Here is a 19,449-nt window from a genome sequence, read left to right as displayed (position 1 = left end):
CCCTGTGCACGATCTGTTCACGGCAGGAGTGGGGAGCTGGCCTGGAGGCTGAGGACGGGGTCGCCCTCAAGATGCCACCCACCAGGAGCCTCCTGCCCTGGGCTCACTCTGGACCTGGCCCCTGGATGTGGCTTTGGCAGCCGGTGTCCTGCGAGGGGGCTTTGGGCTGACCCCCTCAGTGCTCAGCTCCCACCCCACTTTGCAGCTCTCCAACCCCCACGTGGGATGGACACCCCTCCCCTGGTCCCTGGAACTTTCTCTGGCTCCCTTTTGTTTCATTTTGTCTGAAAAGTACACATTCTTGGGCCACTCCCCAAGATCTCGGGTAGCCCAGGAGTCTGCATTTTAACCTTTTTCAAGTCGACATCTGGTGACATCCAGACAAGGACACAGGTCCTAAGTGTGCAGCTCAATGGACGTTCACACGCTGAGCACATGTGTAACCCACACCCGGACCCAGAAACTGAGCACGCCCCGAGGGCAGCTGGCGGAGGGCTCCTGGCTGTCCTGATGCGATGCTGGGGGTTCATCCTCGTGGACGCAGAAAGCTGTGGGGTCCTCGTCTTGCTTCATTGTGTGCTGCTGCTTTTTTTCACAAAAAAATTGTGGTAAAGTACACATGACATAAAATTACCATTTTAACCATCTTTAAGTGTACAATTCAATGGCATTAAGCACATTCTCATTGTTGTACAACCGTCACTACCATCCATCTCCAGGACTCTCATCTTCCCAAACAGAAACCCTGTCCCCATTCAACACTCGCCCCCATCCCCTCCCGCAGCCCCTGGCACCACCATCCACTTCCTGTCTCTGTGGGTTTGACTCCTCCAGGGCCCTCAAATAAGTGGGATCCTACAGGATTTGTCCTTCTGTGGCTGGCTCCTTTCACTGAGCACAATGCCCTCCAGGTTCATCCAGTTTGTAGCATGTGTCAGGATTTCCTTCCTCTTTAAGGCTGAATAATATCCCACCATATATTCACACCACATTTTATTTATCCATTCATCCATCAATGGACACTTGGGTTGTTTCCACCTTTTGGCTCTTGTGAATAGTGTGCTGTGAACATGTGTGTGCAAATGTCTCTTCAAGCCCCTGCTCTCACTTCTTTGGGGTGTATACAGGTGTGGATTGCTGGGTCACATGGTAATTGTATGTTACTTTTTGAGGAGCCTCCACGCTTTCCACAGCAGCTGCACCGTTTCACGTTCCCACCAACAGTTCACAAGGTTCCAGTTTCTCCAACACTTGTTATTTTCTTTTTTTTTAAATTTTATTTGTGTATTTTTAATTTTTTGTTTGTTTTGTTTTTGTTTTTTGTGAGGAAGATCAGCCCTGAGCTAACATCCATGCCGATCCTCCTCTTTTTGCTGAGGAAGACCGGCTTTGAGCTAACATCCGTGTCCATCTTCCTCCACTTTATGTGGGACGCCGCCACAGAATGGCCTGTCAAGTGGTGCGTCGGTGCACGCCCGGGATCTGAACCCGGGCCGCCAGCAGCGGAGCGTGCATGCTTAACTGCCACGCCATGGGGCCGGCCCCCCAACACTTGTTATTTTCTGTTTTTATTATTATTATTTTTGACAGTGGACATCCTGACGGGTGTGAGGTGGGATCTCATGGTGGTTTTGATCTGCGTTTCCCTGATGATCAGTGACATTGAGCATCTTTCCTGTGCTTCTTGGCCATTTGTGTATCTTTGGAGAAACGTCTGTTCGGGTCCTTTGCCTGTTTTTTAATCGGGTTATTGGGGTTTTGTTGTTGAGACGTAGGAGTTGCCCACATCCTCAACCTTTCTGACAGCTGTGTGCGGCCCGCTGTGTGGACGCCCCGTAACCAGCCCCCTGGGCATAAACAGACGTGTAAACAGACACTGGGCCTGTCACAGAAGCTGCCACCGTGCCCATCCCTGCACACATGTGTTTCGCACACGCCACCGGGGACGGCTGCACCAGGCCTGACTGTCGCCCTCTCCCTGCAGCTTCTGCCTGTGTTTGAACAGAGCCCTGCACCACGCTGAGACTCTGGGGACGGGAGGCCCCCAAGACGGCTGGGGTGGTGGCCCCCTGCTGATGGGCCCCCTGAAGCTCCAGGACCTGACCACCCGCTACCCGCGCCCGGAGCTGTGCATCTACCTGGACCCCGAGGAGGCCGAGCGCCTCGGCACGCCGGGCCCCCTGCACTTCCGGTACAAGCAGGCCCGGCTGCAGGCCCTGGAGACCATGGCCAACGTCCTGAAGCAGCGGATCGACATCCTGACCGCGAAGCTGCAGGAGTCCGAGGCAGTGGGCACCCACGGGGACCCGGTCTCAGACCTGCCACCCTCCTGCCCCAGCACCGAGCCTGCTGCCCCCATGCCCGCAGCCCCAGCCTGCCCTGGAGACTGGATGCCCAGCGGGGGCAGGGGGTCGCCCCGGGACTGGGAGGACATGCAGGCCAGGCCGCTTCTCTCTCCCACCCGCCTCCCGGACGACGAGACGCTGCCGTGGAGCCCTGGCTGGGAGTGGCGGCAGAGCGGGAGCCTGAGGGGCCACCAAGCCAGCAAGCCCCAAGGTAGGGCTGCCCCCCGGGCCGCGGATGGCTGCCAGCCCCGACGGTGGCCAAGGGGACCTCACTTTCTCCCTGTCCCTTGGTTTCTTCTCTTGAGAGGGGGGATATAATGATAATGCCATAGCAGTTGTCCAGGCCATTTGAGGAGGTGACGTAGGTGACAGTCCTGGCACAGTGCAGAGCACATGCTGAGTTTTCCGTCAGCCTCAGCCACTGTCACCGTCTTGGCTCTGGCTGGAGGAGGGGTGAGGCCTGGTCCTGAGACTCACGTGCCCGCCACCTCCCTGCCCTGCATCCCGTGGAGGGACAGGGAAGTGGGACGAGGCGCCCAGGGCCCTCCTGCTGTGGGGTGGGTGGCCCCCCCCCCCCCCGCTCCCCACCGACCAGCAGCCCTTCCACTCCTGCCGACGTGTGGGAGGTGCAGTCCTGGTGCCCATCTCTCCAAAGGTTTCATGGAGGACGGGCATTCGGAGCTGGACAAGAGGCTGGCGAGAAACGCGGCATCCTGCCAGACCCTCGGCTCCTTCACAGGGAGGTAAGCCCAGGAACACCCTCCTCACGCCCTGGCCGTGCCGTGAGCTGTTGGGGGCTGCCTCTCGTGCCCCTCGGTGCCCAGCCTGCGCTGGCCAAGGCCAGGAGTCTGGGTGCAGCCAGGCCTGGCAGGGGGGTGACACAGCTCCTGACCCGTCCAGAGAAGCCCCCGAACCTGGACCAGGTCGTGCTGGCTCTGACGCTGGCCAGGGCCGGGCGGGCGAGCCCCATTCACGCAGTAGCTCCCAGACACCTCTCTGGCTGGGCTGTGCGCAGTAGGCCCTTGACCAAAGGCCCCCCGTGCTGTCCCCTCCTCGCCACGCTCCTCTGCACTGGCTCAGGGCCTGGGGGAGATACTGTGGCCCATGGGGTTGGCAGGCTGATTGTGTCCAGAGGACACTGATGGAGGCAGTCCTCCCGTCCAGTCCTCCCGTCCTTCTTGTGGCTTCCGTCCCCAGTGCTGGCTGTGGCCTTCTCTGGGGGCTACTTCACTCAGGTCCCTTTGCATGGGTCCAGGGGACACAAGTCCAGTTGCAGACAGATGACTGGCCTGAGGCTGGGGCACTGGGGGACCTCGGCTGCCCCACTGTCCACCCGGCCGGCCCAGCCTGGGCCTGGGATGTGGCGCGAGCAGCCACTTTCCTTGGGACCTTCTGCTCTCCCCACTCTCACCCCAGGACCCCAGAGCCTCAGCCATCCTCCCCCAGCGGTCCATTTGCTGTCACTTCCTGTGCCCTGCTCTGTGCCCCAGCCCCTCGCAGTTCTGCTTTTCCCTCTGGAGGGGCGTCCTTCCTGCCCCTGTGGCCCCTGTGGGCCCTCCAGTCCCTGGGCAGCCTTGTCCACGAGGCCTCTGCAGGTCGATCTGCGCAGGGAGCTGTCCCCGGCCGATATCTCACCTTCGCTGAGCAGCTGTGGCCCCAAGTCCTGGGTCATGAACATGTTCTCCTGAAAAGACCCCTCTCTGCCACCCCAACAACTATTCCTTCAGCCCAATCGTCTGCCCACCGGCCTGGCGTCTCCTTCCCGTGCCAAAGCAGGCACGGGCCCTATCCAGTCTTCCCCAGCGGCCAGCGCTCCCTCCTGGTCCCCAGCGCCACCCGGTCCTGCCCATGGCTCCCTGGCATGCCGCCTGCCCCCGGAGCTTCTGGGACCACCCCCGCCCCTCTCACCTCTCTCTCCTGGGTCTGATGCGCCCTGGGGCAGCGGTCCCCAGCTTGGCGCCTGGGTCAGGGGGCCTTGAGGGGCCGGCCTGCGGCTGTAGTGCCTGTAACAGATGCGGGGGACTGCGGGTGGGCCACAGGGTAGCTGTGCAGCAGGGAATCCACGTGGGGGTGGGTTGTGTTTCTGAGGAGAGGGGGCCTGATGCCCCTTCACATGGAGCTGCCCCAGGGCATCCTGGGGGTCCCTGCAAACCAGGGTCTGGCTTAAAGCTGTTGACCTTGAGCAGAGTCTCATGCCCAGGCAGCCTGAGTCCTCCCTAGGAAATGGGGGGGGGGTGTCCACTTTGAAGAGGAGGGGCAGTTCCCCCCATCATCTCAACCCCTCCCTTCCCCCTCGCCTCTGCTCCCCTTCCCCTCCCTCCCGTCTCCCCACCCCTAGCACCCCCAGGGCCCAGCCTTGTCTAGTTGGTGGAACTGAATTGTTGCCACCAGTAGGGAGCAGCATTGGGCTGGACGTCTGTTCTCTGCACACACTTGCAGCTCCTCCTCTGGACCTGGAGAAGGGGCGAGGGATGGGGAGAACTCTCCAGAGGTTAATTTTGATGCCCCAACGACCCAGCACCCTTGTGGCAGGAGATCAGGGCCCAGGGGCTTGCCGGGCCTCTCCGGGCGTCCAGGAAAGGTGCCTGGCCTATCTTTCCTAAAATAGCAGTCGCCACTCACCGCTTCATGGGGCTCTGGCTTTGTGGCGGTGCCTCTGGCCAGTTTCTGAGTTGGGGTGGGACGATTTCCTCCACCCAGTCCTTTCCCTGCTGGGACCACGGTGCTCAGTGGTGGGGTGGGGGCCCAGCCTGTTACTAGCATCGTGTAGTGAGGATGCAGGGGTTTCCCACCCTCCAGGGGCTTGGGCCCCAGGATGCCCCGGCCACCCCAGCATCTCTGGAAGAAAGGGTGCTGGAGTGTGTGCCACCCCGTGGGCCTTCCCGTGCCTCATGCAGTGCTTTCAGGCCCCGTGAGATGTGTTCTCATCCACATTTTACAGATGGGGAAACTGAGGCTCAGAGAGGAGAAGTGACTTTGCCCAGGATCACCCAGCTTGTGTGGGGGCAAGCCAAGATTCAGACCCAGGGCTTGGAGTCAAGAGCCCATGGTTTTTCCACGATGCCCATTTCCTAGTCCAGAGGTTCTCAAACTGTTCCCTGGGAACTCATTAGAAATGCAGAGTCCCGCCCACCCTGGCCTTCCTGAGTCTGATACGCTGGGGGTGGGCCCAGTGGTCAGTGTTTTCCCAAGTCTTCTGGGTGATTCTGGTGCACACTGAAGTTTGAGAACCACTGCCCTAGAAAGTCTAGACCAGTGGTCAGCAAGCCACAGACCCAAGGACCACCACCTGTCTTTGTCAATAAAGTTTTATTGGCATATGGCCCTGCTCATCCTTGACATAATGAGTGTGGCTGCTTTCCTGCTGCAAGGCAGAGTTGAGTAGTTTCCCCAGAGATAGAGACTGTGTGGCCCACGAAGCCTAACTATTTACCATTTGGCCCTTTACGGGAAATGTTTGCTGAGCCCTGCTCTAGATAACTGAGGGAGACACTGGTTTATCAATCGATGGACCTGCTGGCGTTCCCTTTACTAAGCCCTGGAGGAGGTGGCTCCTTCCTGCCGTTTTTCATCTGCTCAGTGGGGGGGGGATCGGGAAGGAGGGAGTGAGCCTGAGCCCAGAGAAGACCTTCTCGGGCACACGTTCCTGGAGCAGCCCTGGCTCCAGCCCCTGGGCCCGTCCCTCACCTCTTCAGCCCCAGGGCTGCTCCCTCTTTCTGGAACACTCTTTTCCACGCCATCTCCCCTGCAAGACTGTGAGCTGTGGGGCGGAGCCCGGTGATGGGTCACCCCCAGACCCCACACAGCACCTGGCACACAGCAGGTGCTGGACAAACACCTGTGGCCCGTGGGCCCCAGGGCTGCTGGAGGAGGGCAAGTCCCTGCCCCGGGCTCCATGGCCCGCAGGCGTGGCTGGCGTCTTCGGTCACTGGAGCAGGTCCTGGGTCGCTGCGTGTCCTACTGAGAAACATGAAGCGAGGCCGGGCTGTGTGCACCCCGTTTACACATTCATTTTCTGTGCCCCTAAAGCCCCTACTCTGGGCAGCTGCTGCTCACCTGTGCTCGGCGGCTCCCCCGCCAACCTGGGTCGCTGCCCTCTTGGGAGAGGCCCGACGTCATGCCTTCCTCCTCATCCTGTTATCGGACATGCTGGCCAGCCTCGGGTGGGAGCTGAGCTCGCCCTGATGGAGGGCAGGCCTCTGGGTCCTACCAGCCTGGTCTGACCCCTGCCTCCTCAGTCACCTGGCCGGCTCAGGCCCCCCAGGGACGGGCGGCAGTGTTTGCCTCGAGAAGATGGTGGGGAGGGTTAGAGCTGGTGCGTGGACCCCGCTCCACTCTGGGCCTGGTGGACAGTGCCCCTTCGCAGATGGCAGAGGGGCTGATGGAGATGAAGAGCCTGTCACTCCCAGAGCGGCCACTTGCAGCTTTCCCCAAAGGGCCTGGGGCAGGAGCAGACCCAGGGCAGGTGTGGGCTAGTGGGCAACGGGCACTCTGATCCCAGCTCTAGTGCCCAACTGTGGAAGCCAAGCCTCAGCCGCCCTTGCTCTTGCCAGGAGCTGGTCCCCCCAGGACCTGAGTGCAGAGCCCCTAGCCGCTGCTTCACAGATGAGGCCCTGCCAAGCTGGGGGACACTGTGAGTGTCGGCATCTAGAGGGGCCACCGGTTCACCGCTGCCCTCCTGGCCTTCTGGTCACAGGCCCAGGCCTCATAGGCCTCTGGCTCTTGGGTCCCGCCCTAGACGCTGTGTGGGTCTGAGAGCTGCTTCAGGCCCCAGGAGCCCAGATTCCTGCCCCCCAGTCCCCCGGCTGCCTCCTACCTCGTGGATGTTCACTGCCCGACCCTGCTCACACGTGTTTTGTGTCCCCAGCTCACGAGGAGTGCCAGCCACACTGGACCCCACCTGCGGCTCCCTGCGGCCGGAGATGCCATGGGCCAGAGGGGCGGGCTTGGTCACGCCCTGGACTGTCCGGAGCTGCGGTAAGGGCGAGCCTGCGGCCAGGCCCTGGGCTGGCTGGTCGGGTGGCCGGGGAGGTCCACCGGGGACCGCCTCCACTGCCCAACGCTCCGGCGACGTCCTGCGGGTGTAGAGAGAGGCTTTTCTACTCTCTATGCGTGGAGAGCGTCCACGCGTCAGTATTAAAGTTTTTCGGAGGCATGTGGGATCCAGCTGCCTGCTCCGTGCTCTTGCCATGCCTGTGCCATGACTGATAGTTCCTCCGAGGGGGACCAGTAGCTTATCTCATTACCAGCCGCTCCTGGGGCTGCTCTGCAGACGTGGGACCCCACAGACACTTCCTCAGAGCCCCATTGGCCCAGGCTCTGCCTTCTGTGCTGCTGAAGGGTGTTTGTTCCCGGGTCACAGAGGAGGGGACTTGCTGAGGGCCCCAGAGCTGGTGCGTGGCAGGGGGCGTGGAGGTGGTGCCCCTGCTCAGTGCCCACTCCCCTCTCCCAGGTTTGGGGGCTTTGTCCAGACAGCAGGCTGGGCCCGGGTCCCGAGGGCCTGTGCAGTGGGACATGGGCTGGACGTAGGGACATTTCTGTCCAGTGTGGGCTCGGGGCGGGGGCAGTTGGAGGGGCCGTCACAGCAGCTGGGAACCGAGTGCCGACTCTGAAAGGCCTGGGATGCACTTTTGCTGGTTAATCGCTGTTTTTCAGTTGATTTTCTTCTAAAGTTTTAAGAAAATGGGAGTGAAACACGCTGATGTCTGCCTGTAGAATCAGGCACTGCGGATACATTCAGAGGGAACCCCCCAACCCCACCCCAGCCACCCGGGGCGGCCCCCGATAAAACCTGTACCTCCTTACAGGCGGGTGGGGGCTGCCCATCCCACAGGGAACAGTGAGGCTGTGGGGCCCAGTGGCCTGCGAAAGCCCAGGGGGCCAGTTAGCAGCCCCGCTGTCCCCTGGTGCCTGGGGGAGGGCGGGGAGGAATTTCAGCCCTGTGCTCCGTAGTCCCACAGAGCTGGGCTCAAAGCTGTTCCTCCATGGGCAGCTGGGAGTGTGGCAGGCCCTTCCCGGTTTGGGACCTGCAGTGTGCCCAGCAGACACCTGGCCTTCCCTGGCAGACTCAGGACCACAGGCCAGGGAGGGCAAAGGGGCTGGTTTCCGGGTTGGGGGCAAAAACCCTCCAGGGGCTACCAAAACACGCCTGCAGGGCCAGGCCTCCTCCAGCCCACCCAGAGGATCGTGTGTGAGCTGTGGACGCATGTGCAGTGTGTGCGTGTAGAAGGGGCCTGTCGGGCTCACACCTGAGCCCTCTGAGGGAGGAAGAGTTTGTGCCATCCCCCTCCCACGGTCTCTCTCCCTCCCTCCCTAGCCTCTTATTCTGGGAGACTCTCCCAGCCTCCGGTGGGGGCTGCAGGGGATCCCAGCCTGTGGCTCTGCCCAGAGCCTCAGTAGCCTCCCAATGTCCTTGTTCATTCCTCCCTCCCTCATTCAACACACGCTCGCTGGGCACCTGCTGAGCCTGGCTCTGACCCAAGACCAGACCCTGTCCTCGAGGCACCTGCCTTTTGAGGGGGGCGCTCGGTCAGAAGATGCACAAGTGACAATACACAGCACGTCAGGTCCTGAGGGATAAGTGCCAAGGAGGAGAATCTACCAGAAGGGGGTAGATTCCCAGCTAGAGCTTCCAGCCCCTCCTCGCCCCAGAAAGTGCAGCCCAGAGAGGGACAGTGAGCTGCCTGGGGGCACCCAGGGATGGCTGGGACCAGAGCTCAGACCCAGATGCCAGTAGTCTGTCCCCCACTGCGCTGTCTTTCTGGAAGGCTGGCTGAACAGGGGGCAGACCAGCCTCTGGGAGGGTCAAGGACAATACCTGACCGCAGCAGGGTGGCTGCCTCCTGGCCAGGATCCTGCAAGGGGGTCAGGCTCTGGCCTTCCCCTCGGAAGGGGAGCCCTCTCTTTACCAGCACCCCCGTTCACATCACTGAGGAGACGAGCAGTAGCAGGCTCCCTACTCTTGGGTGGGCCACGATGCCAGAGCCCCCTGGGAGGCTCTGCCGGGGGTGCCCCTGCAGCAAGGTGAGGGTGCGGGCCTGGGAACCACCTGCTTCGGCGGCTTCAGGGGACAGAGCAGACTGCCCCTCTCTCCACGGCCTCCGCACCTGGGCCCTTGGCTGCCTGAAGACCTTCGCCAGGGCCGGTCCGACGGCAGCTGGGGCAGCTGCTGGGAACCTGGGCACAGCCGTGTGTTCTGGAAAGCTGGGAGAGCTCAGGCAGCCCCGGCCCCTCCTGACCATCGGCTCCCCCATCTGTCAGATGTGGTGATGTGAGGACTTGGGGAGTTAAGACAGAAGGCCGGTCAGCTGTGAGGACAGCCACGCGTGCGGGGCGTGCGATGCCCGTGGCGGGGGCCTGGAGGTGGTACGGCATTTCGGGGCAGGCAGCCCCTCCTGGAACCCGTGGGGAGGGGCAGAGAAGGACACCCTTTCTGCATCCCCAAGGGAAAACTGTCAGTCACTGGCTGGAAGGATAACATCCCTGAACTGTGGACCACAGATCCCGGGTCTGGAAGGTGCGAGCATTCCCACGGGTTCATTCCCTCGAGGCACGTTCAGGGGTGACAGGGCCAGGACAGACGAGAACTGACATCAGCAGCCCCTTCTTGCAGAGCCGCCCCCTCCCTCGGGTGCCTCTCAGCTGGACAAGGGCCCGGGCCACAGAGCTCCTGGGAAAGGAGGGACCTGGTAAAGGGTGCACCAGCCCAGCTTCCCTGGGGCCTCGGGGTCCCCAGGGGCCACCCACACTGCTGTGCCTTCCAGAGAAAGGGAACAGGGCAGAGCTGTCCCTCCAGCCACCCGCCTCAGTGAGGACGTCCCTCCTGGAGCCCCTGAGGTCTGGTCTGGGTGGAAATGTTGGCCGGGGGTGCTGGCAGCTTCTGCAGGCTGACCCTGAGCAGGCCAGGTGCCAGGCCCTCCAGAAAAACCTGCTCCTCTCCCTGGACGTGGGGAGCAGGTTGGGCGATGGGGCAATGGCTCACCCCAAGTTCTCACCCTCCTGCGTGAAGAGGCCGAGCCCTCAGCCAGCTGCCCTTGCAACCCCGTCGGGCTAGGCAGGGTCTCCTCTCTGCGTGTGCGGACTGCAATTCTCTGACAGATCTCTTTAACCTGAGACCACAGGCAGCCCCAAAGAGTCGTTTGAAATCCAAGCTGTTCCTGCTTGGAGTGCTGAGCAGGACCTCTGGGAGCCAGACACCAAGCAGTGAGCACCACCAGGGGTGCCTGTGCTGGGCTCGCGTCAGACGCCTCCTACAGGAAGCCTCCCAGATAACACTCAGGCTGGGTCAGGTGCTGCTGCTCACCCTGTCAAAGCCTGCTCTGTGGGTGTTGAACTCATGTTTGTGCATCTGTCTCTGGGCCACGTCCAGACTCTGAGAGTCTGGTTCTCATTGCAGCCCCAGCCCCTGGAACAGCCCTGCCATGCTTGGGGTGCCCGGGGAACAACTGCTGAAAGCATGAATGAACACTGAGCGCCCCAAGTACCCCTAGGCCAGGCCCTGCGTGTCACACAGCGTCTTGGTCTCGCCGTGCCTCAGGGGTGGGTCTCATCCTCACGCCCATGTTTATGGAAGAGGAACCCGATGCTCAGAGAGGCATCCGTCATCTCTGACCAGTAAACAGCAGAGCAGGAATTCCAACCCAGCTCTGAGTTACTCGGCTCCAGGTTTTACCAGTGGAGGCAATGCCGTCCAGTAGAACTTTCTAGGCTCAAACATCTAGACCAGCAGTCCAACAGGACGTTCTAGACTCAAACATCCAGCACGGTGTTATCCGGCAGAACTTTCTAGACTCAAACATCTAACACTGTTGTCCAACAGAACGTTCTGCCATGAGAGGAATGTTCTAAATTCTGGGCTATCCAGTAGGGTAGCCACCAGCCACCTTGGCTGTCCAGCCATTGAAATGTGGCCAGCGTGACTGAGGAGTGGAGTTGGACATTTTATTTCCTCTTAAGTTTAAATGGAACCAGCACGTGTGTCTGCCGGCTGCCTGCTGGACAGCGGAGCTCTCGCTCTCAGACGCGGGGTCTCCCACCCCAGGGGGCGGGCCTTCAGCTTCGCTCTGACCTGAGGCTGTGATTCCCCGGCCCCAGCCCCGTAACTGAGAACACCCCTGGTTGTCAGCGTTATCAGCATCATCACTATTGGCAATAACAACAGCTTCCAGCTGCTCAGCGTGTATTAAACCATCTCCTTGGATCCTCAGCTGCCGGGCACTGTGGGGCAGTCTATGGTGCTGGATTCTTGGGGCTCTCACCAGTTGTCATTAGAGGAGTTGGGGAGCGAGACCAGTGCCATCCTCTGCTCAGCAGGGTGACTCTGGCGTCTCTAGGGGCTGCCAGCTGCTTGGCCGGCCAGGGCCATGCCCATCTCGGGGACAGCTTGCTTTCTCCTGGGTCACAGCTCAGAGCTCAGGGGCATGCAGCCTGTGTCTCCCTGGTGACCTGTCGGGGGTGCTCCTGTGGCCAGAGATGACCAGGAACCCTCTGTCGGGGGAAGAGGGAGAATCTCCCTCTGCCCTTTTCCTTAAGGTTCTTATGGCTGGCCAAATAATCAACAAGACAGGTTAGCAGGAGAAAATAATACCAAGTTTAATAACATGTATACATGGGAGAAACTCAGAAATGAGCAACTTGTCCCTCTGTCTAAGCTGCTTGCTTAAGTATTGCAGCTAAAGGTGAGGAACGTGTTGGGGGTGGGTAGTGGTCTGGGACTGCAGAGGGCAGGAAGACAGTTCTTTTCAGGGTCATCTATAGATAATGTGGTCAGGGAGAGAGAGAGTTTTTTGATAAAAGGGGCTTGGTGCCCCTCCCATTGTAACATCTATTTTACATTATCATTACAGCCATCATGATAGAAGATCTGTTCCAGGAAGGAGCCACCATGTCAAATTCTTTAGGCAGGTAGTGGGGGAGGTCAAATGTCCCTCAGAGAAAACAATCAAGGTAAAGAGATATATTTTAGGATGGCCAAATCTTGATCTCCCACACCTCCCTCCTCAGCCACAGGGCTGGGGCCTCGGGCCTCTGCAGCTCCTAGGTACCTGAGGAGGGTCCACGGGAGCTTTGGCTGGTGGGGCTTGGTGGAGGACTGGGCCCTTTCTTTGGCTTCAGCCTCTCTCGAGGACCACAAAACCAAAGCACGGGAGGGTTTTTCCCTTCTTGAGGGAACTTCAGCTCAGAACAGACACTTTAAACCAATTCCTGAAAGTGTCTTCATTTCCCATAGCAGCAAGGTAGCGGGGAGGAGGAGGGAGCGCTCCAAGCATCACCCAAGTGCTCGGTACATGTTCGGTGGCCAGAGCCCTGCTTCTCACCTGGGCTTGGTGCTTCAGAGTCTTCTCAGCTGCTGTGGAAATGCCCAGGAACTGGTTTAGCTATTGTTCACAGCTCTTTAACCGCTCTAAACATGGAGAGCTGAGCTGCTCTGTCCTGGAAGGAGAGCACAGGAAGAGGATGCTATTCTCTGTGCATACTCACTAGCTTATCCAAGGAGTCATCAGGAGGGCCCCACCATCCACAGACTGGGGGCACGGGGCCTGAGAGCAAGCCCACTGTCCTTCATGCCCTCCCCTGCTTGCTCTCACCAGGACCCAGGCCGAGAAAATGGAGGGTGGGGCAAGGAAGGAGCACACTGGCCTCCCCTCCGACCATGGTATCACCCCTAGAGGCAGCCTCCACGGGCCGAGGAGCATCAACTTTCCCACCAAGGGGAAAAAGGAGCCCCTGGGCTGCCCTCGGGGACTTTCCAATCCTGGGAGGCTGAGGTTTTCATGCTCACACTCCGGAACAATCCCAGAGATCCCAGGAGCCCTCGGGCCTGCACCTCTCTGCCTGTGTTAGCGCGCACCCCCCAGCCATGGTCATTACTATCGCCGTGATTACAGTGTGCACCGTTGAGCATTATTAAATCATCTCGCTACTGGGGAGGTGGGAACCTCCGTCTCCCCACGGAAGCTCTGGTAGGTAGTGATCTGTTCCAGGTTACCCGGTGAACACATGACGAGCCGAAGTCTGCCTGGTGGCAAAGCCCCCAACACCCCAAGGTGTTCTTGGCCCCTGTCGTCTCTGCAGACTCGGGTCATTGCTCCTGGGGGGAGTGTGGCCGAGGGTCGGGCAGAGTGAGCCCCTGGGGGAGGTCGAGGTCATGAAACAGCCATCTGTCTCTTCTGCAGCCACGGCCCCTTCCAGGCCTCCCTGGACGTGTGAGCAAGGGGCTCTCCTCAGGCGTGGTTGGCGCACAGCCCAGCCCCCTGCCCCCAGGAGCCGGCGCCTGGACTCCTCCCACAGTGCCTGTTTCCCTGCCTGTCAAGAGCACTCAGGCTGAGCAGGGGGCCCAAGGGCGCCCCAGGCCACTCACTGCCCCCTTCCCCGTGGTTTCCGCAGGTCAGTGGGAGCCTGGCGGGCTGCGTTCGGGTCACCTGGCTGCCATCCAGCAGAAGTCTCTGAGCTTCCTCGAGTCACTGAAGGTGTGTCCGCCCTGTTCTGTCAGGCTGATGACAGCTATGTCCCCTTAGACCACTTCTGTTTGGGGTGAGCTGGGAGCTCTGTCCCCCGAAGCTGAGTAGAGGAGGCTCCACGGCAGGGAACTGTCGAATTTAGAGCCGGGCAGCTCTTCAGCGGGGGAGGCTGCGAGAGCAGGGAGGAGAGCACGGAGGGAGAGAAAATAGACCGGCCCAGGACGTTCCCAGCTGGGGGAGGGGGGCAGGGTGGGGGAGGCTCCAGGCAGGAGGAGCAAGTCAGGGGGCTGGAGGGAGGGTCCTGCCGTGTTGGGGGGGCACCCATCTGCCCTCTCCGGCTGAGGGCTTGCCGGGAGCTGTGGTGGGTAGCAGGCTGGGTCCCAGGAATCCTGAGGCCTGGGCCCTCCCTGCAGCTGGCCCAGCAGAAGCAGGAGCGGGCACTGGCCCTTCTGCGGCAGCGCACAGAGCTGGAGGTCTGGGAGACGCAGAAGGCCCTGGACGAGCTGCTGTTCAGACGCCAGCTGCAGGTCAGCCGGCCGGTCCTCCGAGGGCTCTCACGAGCATGCCCCGCTCCCTGCCGGCCGAGCCTGAGGCCTGTCTAAGGGGGATGCGGCTCCCTCGCTGCGTGGGGGCCACCTGCCTTTGAGGAAGGTCAAGCTGGGGGTGGTGCAGACATTCTGCTAATGAAGTGGGGCCTTGCCTGTGCCCCGAAGAGTGGAGCACACTGCCTGCCAGGGGCCAGCTCAACAGGCTGTGCGAGGATGCTCATCTTAAAGCAGAAACAGGAGGTTTTGGCCCACTTATGTCCTGGGGGCACCTGGCAGGGGGGACAGATGACCGCCTGAGCCTCCCACCTGCCTATGTCCCTTGTGGGCTTGTGGGCATCTGAGCTGCGGGCTCTCCGTTGGAGCTCACGGCTGAGGTGTACGGCTGCTGCCCGGGAAGGGAAGGGGGCCCACATCTCCGAGCCCGTCTCTGCCCAGCCCCCTGTGCCGGCATCGTTGAGCCCATCAGACAGGCAGCGTTCGCTGGTCAGGGTGGCCCAGCACTGCCCCGCGAAGGGGAAGATGGTACCCAGCCCAGGGCTGGTGGGTGAGGACCAGGAGGCTGACGTCTGTGGTCTGGTTGGATGTGATGAACCTTCGTGGAAGTGACTCTTCTGTGTCCTTGGTCCAGGGACTGTTGGTGGGATGTACTGACTCACAGTACATTTAGGGAGACATTCCCACAGGAGTGACTGAACCCGAGGGAACATGTGTGCGCATGTGTGCATGTATGCACACATGCATCCACAGCAACACGGACACACTTGGCCCTGGTTTCCCTTCCCTTCCTCCTGTTTCCAGCATCGCACCTGCTGGGTAACTGTGGCCGCTGTGGCCGGGACGCGGGCTGTGGTTCCCCAGGGGTCCTTCCCACAGCCAGCCCCTGCCGTGATGCCCCACGTCTTAGGATGCTCCAGCCCCGGCCTTGCTCTGTGTCTGCTGAGCCCCTGCCAGCCTTCCCCCACTGTGATGCCCAGCCCTCCCCAGGGGGCAGGGAGGCAGCTGTCGGCCTTACGTGGAGGATGGACTCACGAGGCCCCTGAGGTTGGAGACTTGCCCGGTCGCGGGCTCCTCCCTGGGACCCGGCCTGACCCAGGTTGTGAGGCTGCCGCGTTCGAACCCCACAACGCACACCGCCTTCCTGTACTCACAGCGGCTGATGGAGAAACACTCCACCCAGGCCAGGTCCAAAACGGCTTCAGAGCCTGAGCGGCTGCAGGTGTGTGGGAACCCGGAGCTGATGACCTCTCGGAGCACCGTGACAGCCAGACCCAGGTGGGGCCCGAGGTGGGGGCCCATGGCCCCTCCCATCGTAGAAGTGGGCGGGGTGGGGGTCAGGACAGACATCGGGGGCTGGTGCTGGAGCTGTGAGTCTCCAGCGCTTTCTCACCCAGCAGATCACACCCACCCCTGGGCGGAGACACTGCCGTGCCCTCCCCAGGTCCCCAGGAAGGACGAGAGAGTCAGGCGGAGGGATCAGCTTCTGCAGGTGAGAGTGGCCTGAAAACACCCGCACACCAGGCGCTTAACCCCGTGCCTGCTGGGAGGCAGAGTGCCTTCCCTGCATGGACCCCGAGGGGGCAGCTGAGTCAGGTTCACAACGGAGAGGCCCAGAGTGAGGGGTGACTTGCCCAAGGCCACACGGTGAGGGCAGAACTGGGATTTGAAACTGAGTCTGATGCCAGAACCGTGTGACTGACCATGGGGACCACTGCCTCCTGCTGGGAAGGGCAAGCTGGGCGTCCACAGAGCCGGCAAGTGGACATAGTGGCCACCGTCCCCACCCACACAGACCTGGGGGACAGTGAGCCTGGATTACAGCAAGAAAGCTTTCGGTTAGACACTCGGTGAAGCAGCCCAACAGCCGGGGCCGTGGCAGAGTAAGAGCGTGGGGGTGCCATCCAGCCCTGTCCACCCTGCTCTGGGACAGAGGGGGTCTCAGCTCCTCCAGCCCGCTCCCAGCAGACCTCCAGGGTGGCCGTCACCATCCCCCCGAAGCCCTGGGTACAGCCTGTCTCAGCCCCTTTGGGAGCAGGGACCCCTACACTCTTTCCAGGCCCATCCACGTGCCCACCTCCCTCCCTTTGAACGGTTTTCCCTGAGGCCTCTCAAGTGCTGGCCCCGCAAGTACCTGGACCAACTCCCCTTACTGTGTGTCCGGTGTCGGCAAATAAGGGTCCCAGTAGGGAGGGCCTCGCAAAACCTCTGAGAGCCTCGAGCTCTCGGTTGAGCTGCTGGCGGCGGACTGTGAGCCGATTGCTTTGCTCTGAGACTCCGCGCCTATCAGTCCCTGGTTTAATTTCATCACGGTCAGAAAGCACTATGGTATGACCCTGAATACATTGAGACCTGGGTTTTTCCCAGAATCTGGTCTGTCTTGGTGCATGTTCCCTATGCTCTTGAAAAGAATGAGTATTCTGCTGCTGTTGGGTGGGGTGTTGTTCAAATCTACTGTATCCTTGTGGATTTTCCTCTGCATTCTTGAGAAAGGGTACTGAAAAGGCTGCCCGTAACTGTAGATTTGTCTATTTCTCCTTGCAGTTCTATGAGTTTTGCTTCATGTATTCTGAGGCTCTGACACAGGCACGTACACATCTACGATTATTATGTGCTGATGAATTGACCCCTTTATCATTATGTCATTATGAATAACCCTCTTTACCCCTGGTAATAGGCTCTGCTCTGAAATCTGCTGTCTGATGCTAATCCAGCTGCTCCAGCTTTCTCGTAACTAGCGTTCACGTGGTGCATCCTCCCATCCTACTTTTTTGTGCGTGTGTGCGAGGAAGACCAGCCCTGAGCTAACATCTGCCAATCCTCCTCATTTTTGCTGAGGAAGACTGGCCCTGGGCTAACATCTGTGCCCTTCTTCCTCCACTTTATATGGGACGCCGCCACAGCAAGGCTTAACAAGCGGTGTGTCGGTGTGTGCCCGGGATCCGAACCGGTGAACCCCGGGCTGCCGCCGCAGCGGAGCGCGCGCACTTAACCGCTTGCACCACCGGGCCGGCCCCTCCCATCCTACTTTTGACTTAGCTGTGTCTTGGTATTTTAAGTGTGCTCCTGTAGGCAGCGGAGAGCTGGATCTCGCTCTATGTTTTCTTATCTGATCTGGCAAACTCTGCCTTTCAGTCGGAGCCTTACACTGTGTGCATTTAACATGACTATCGGACGGGTAGGTTTGAGTCGTCATCTTGCTATTTGTTTTCTTTTGTCTCATCTCTCCTTTGTCTCCTTCTTTCTCTTTTTCTGGCTTCTTTGGTTAAACAAGTATTCTTTCAGGATTTCATCTCCGTGGTTGTCTTCTGAGCCATAACTGACCCCTATGAGTGGTCGCCTGCACTCATAGGGTCTATGTGGCCTGCCTTCCAGTGACGGTCTACCACTCCACCTGCAGGAGACGGCTCTTCCAATACCCCATTTCTCCTTTTCTGGACTTCCTGCTCTTCTTTTTTTTTTTTTTTTTTTTTTTTTTTAAAGATTTTATTTATTCATTTTTTTCCCCCCAAAGCCCCAGTAGACAGTTGTATGCCGTAGGTTCACATCCTTCTAGTTGCTGTACGTGGGACCCGGCCTCGCGTTGGACGGAGAAGTGGTGCCTCGGGGCGCGCCCGGGATCCGAACCCGGGCCGCCAGCATCAGAGCGCACGCCCTTAACCGCTAAGCCACGGAGCCGGCCCCCTGCTCTTCTTGTCATGCATTTTACTTTACATGTTTTATAAACTCCACAATACATTGCTGTTTGTTTAAACACTCAGGAATCTTTTAAAATTTGTGTACATTGGGGCCGGCCCGGTGGCACAAGTGGTTAAGTGCACGCGCTCCGCTGCGGCAACCTGGGGTTTGCCGGTTCGGATCCCGGGCGTGCACCGACGCACTGCTTGTCAGGCCATGCTGTGGTGGCGTCCCATATAAAGTGGAAGAAGATGGGCATGGATGTTAGCCCAGGGCCAGTCTTCCTCAGCAAAAAAAAAAGAGGAGGATTGGCAGATGTTAGCACAGGGCTGATCTCCTCACACACACAAAAATAAATAAAATTTGTGTATATATAGACATACACACATGTAGACACATATATATATGTAGTTAGGCCTGTACATTAGGCCACTTGGAAGCTGTGAGCTCACGAAGCTCTGTTCTTTTTTGTGTGTGTGTGTGTGTGTGTGTGTGTGTGTGAGAGTAAGATCAGCCCTGAACTAACATCTGTGCTAATCCTCCTCTTTTTTTGTGCTGAGGAAGATCGGCTCTGAGCTAACATCTATTGCCAATTCTCCTCCTTTTTTTTCCCCCAAAGCCCCAGTGGATAGTTGTATGTCATAGTTGCACATCCTTCTAGTTGCTGTATGTGGGACACGGCCTTAGCGTGGCCAGAGAAGCGGTGCGTCGGTGTGCGCCCGGGATCCAAACCTGGGCCGCCAGTAGCGGAGCGCACGCACTTAACCGCTAAGCCACGGGGCCGGCCCTGTTTTTTTCCTTTGGATTCTTTTTCCCTCTCTGTTTCTTTCAGATAGTTTCCATTATTTTGTCTTCAAGTTCATTAATCTTTTCTTCTGCAATGTCTAATCTGCCATTAATCCCATCCAGTGTCTTTTTCATCTCAGATGTTTCAGTTTTCATCTCTAAAAGTTCCATTTGGACCTTTTTTATATCCTCCAAGATTCTATCTAACTTTTTAAACATATGGACTATGGTTATAAAAACTTCCAATGTCCTTCTCTGTTAACTGATCAGTTATTCTCATTATGGGTTGTGCCTCCTGCTTCTCAGCACGCCTGCGGATGCTGTGAAGTTCACCTTGTTGAGTGCTGGATGTGTGCTCCCATGCACAGTGGAAGCTCTCCTCCAGGAAGCACTTACTCAGAAGCAGTCTGATCCTTCCAGGTCCTGTTTTTGATTTGTTCGGCGAATTCAGAGCATGGCTTGGTCTGGGACCAAGGCAGGACCTTGCATGCACTCTGCCCTAAGACCCGTGAATCATGAGGTTTCCCAGCCTGGCTGGTGCATTCCGGCATAGTTTCCACCCTCTGCTCCTTCCAGATGCTTCTTACCCCAGCACCTGTGTTTTCCCTACATGCATTCACCCATCAGCTCTCTACTGGT

General features: G+C 59.2%; 1 protein-coding gene across 1 annotated transcript in view; it reads left to right on the top strand.

The window, feature by feature from the left end:
• The window catches only part of CCDC187 (coiled-coil domain containing 187), a 57,647-nt gene that overhangs the window by 20,445 nt on the left and 17,753 nt on the right, over positions 1-19,449 (top strand). The window contains 7 exon segments of the mRNA XM_087419607.1: positions 1,985-2,556; positions 3,001-3,088; positions 7,213-7,322; positions 13,731-13,813; positions 14,218-14,331; positions 15,503-15,624; positions 15,747-15,838. Coding sequence (XP_087275733.1) covers positions 1,985-2,556; positions 3,001-3,088; positions 7,213-7,322; positions 13,731-13,813; positions 14,218-14,331; positions 15,503-15,624; positions 15,747-15,838 — 1,181 coding nt within the window.

The sequence above is a fragment of the Ceratotherium simum genome, chromosome 29 (genome assembly GCF_057802395.1).
Source record: "Ceratotherium simum simum isolate JZ-2026a chromosome 29, ASM5780239v1, whole genome shotgun sequence".
NCBI lineage: Eukaryota > Metazoa > Chordata > Mammalia > Perissodactyla > Rhinocerotidae > Ceratotherium > Ceratotherium simum.
Note: the sequence above shows the minus strand (reverse complement) of the source record. Positions and strands in the feature narration are given on the sequence as shown.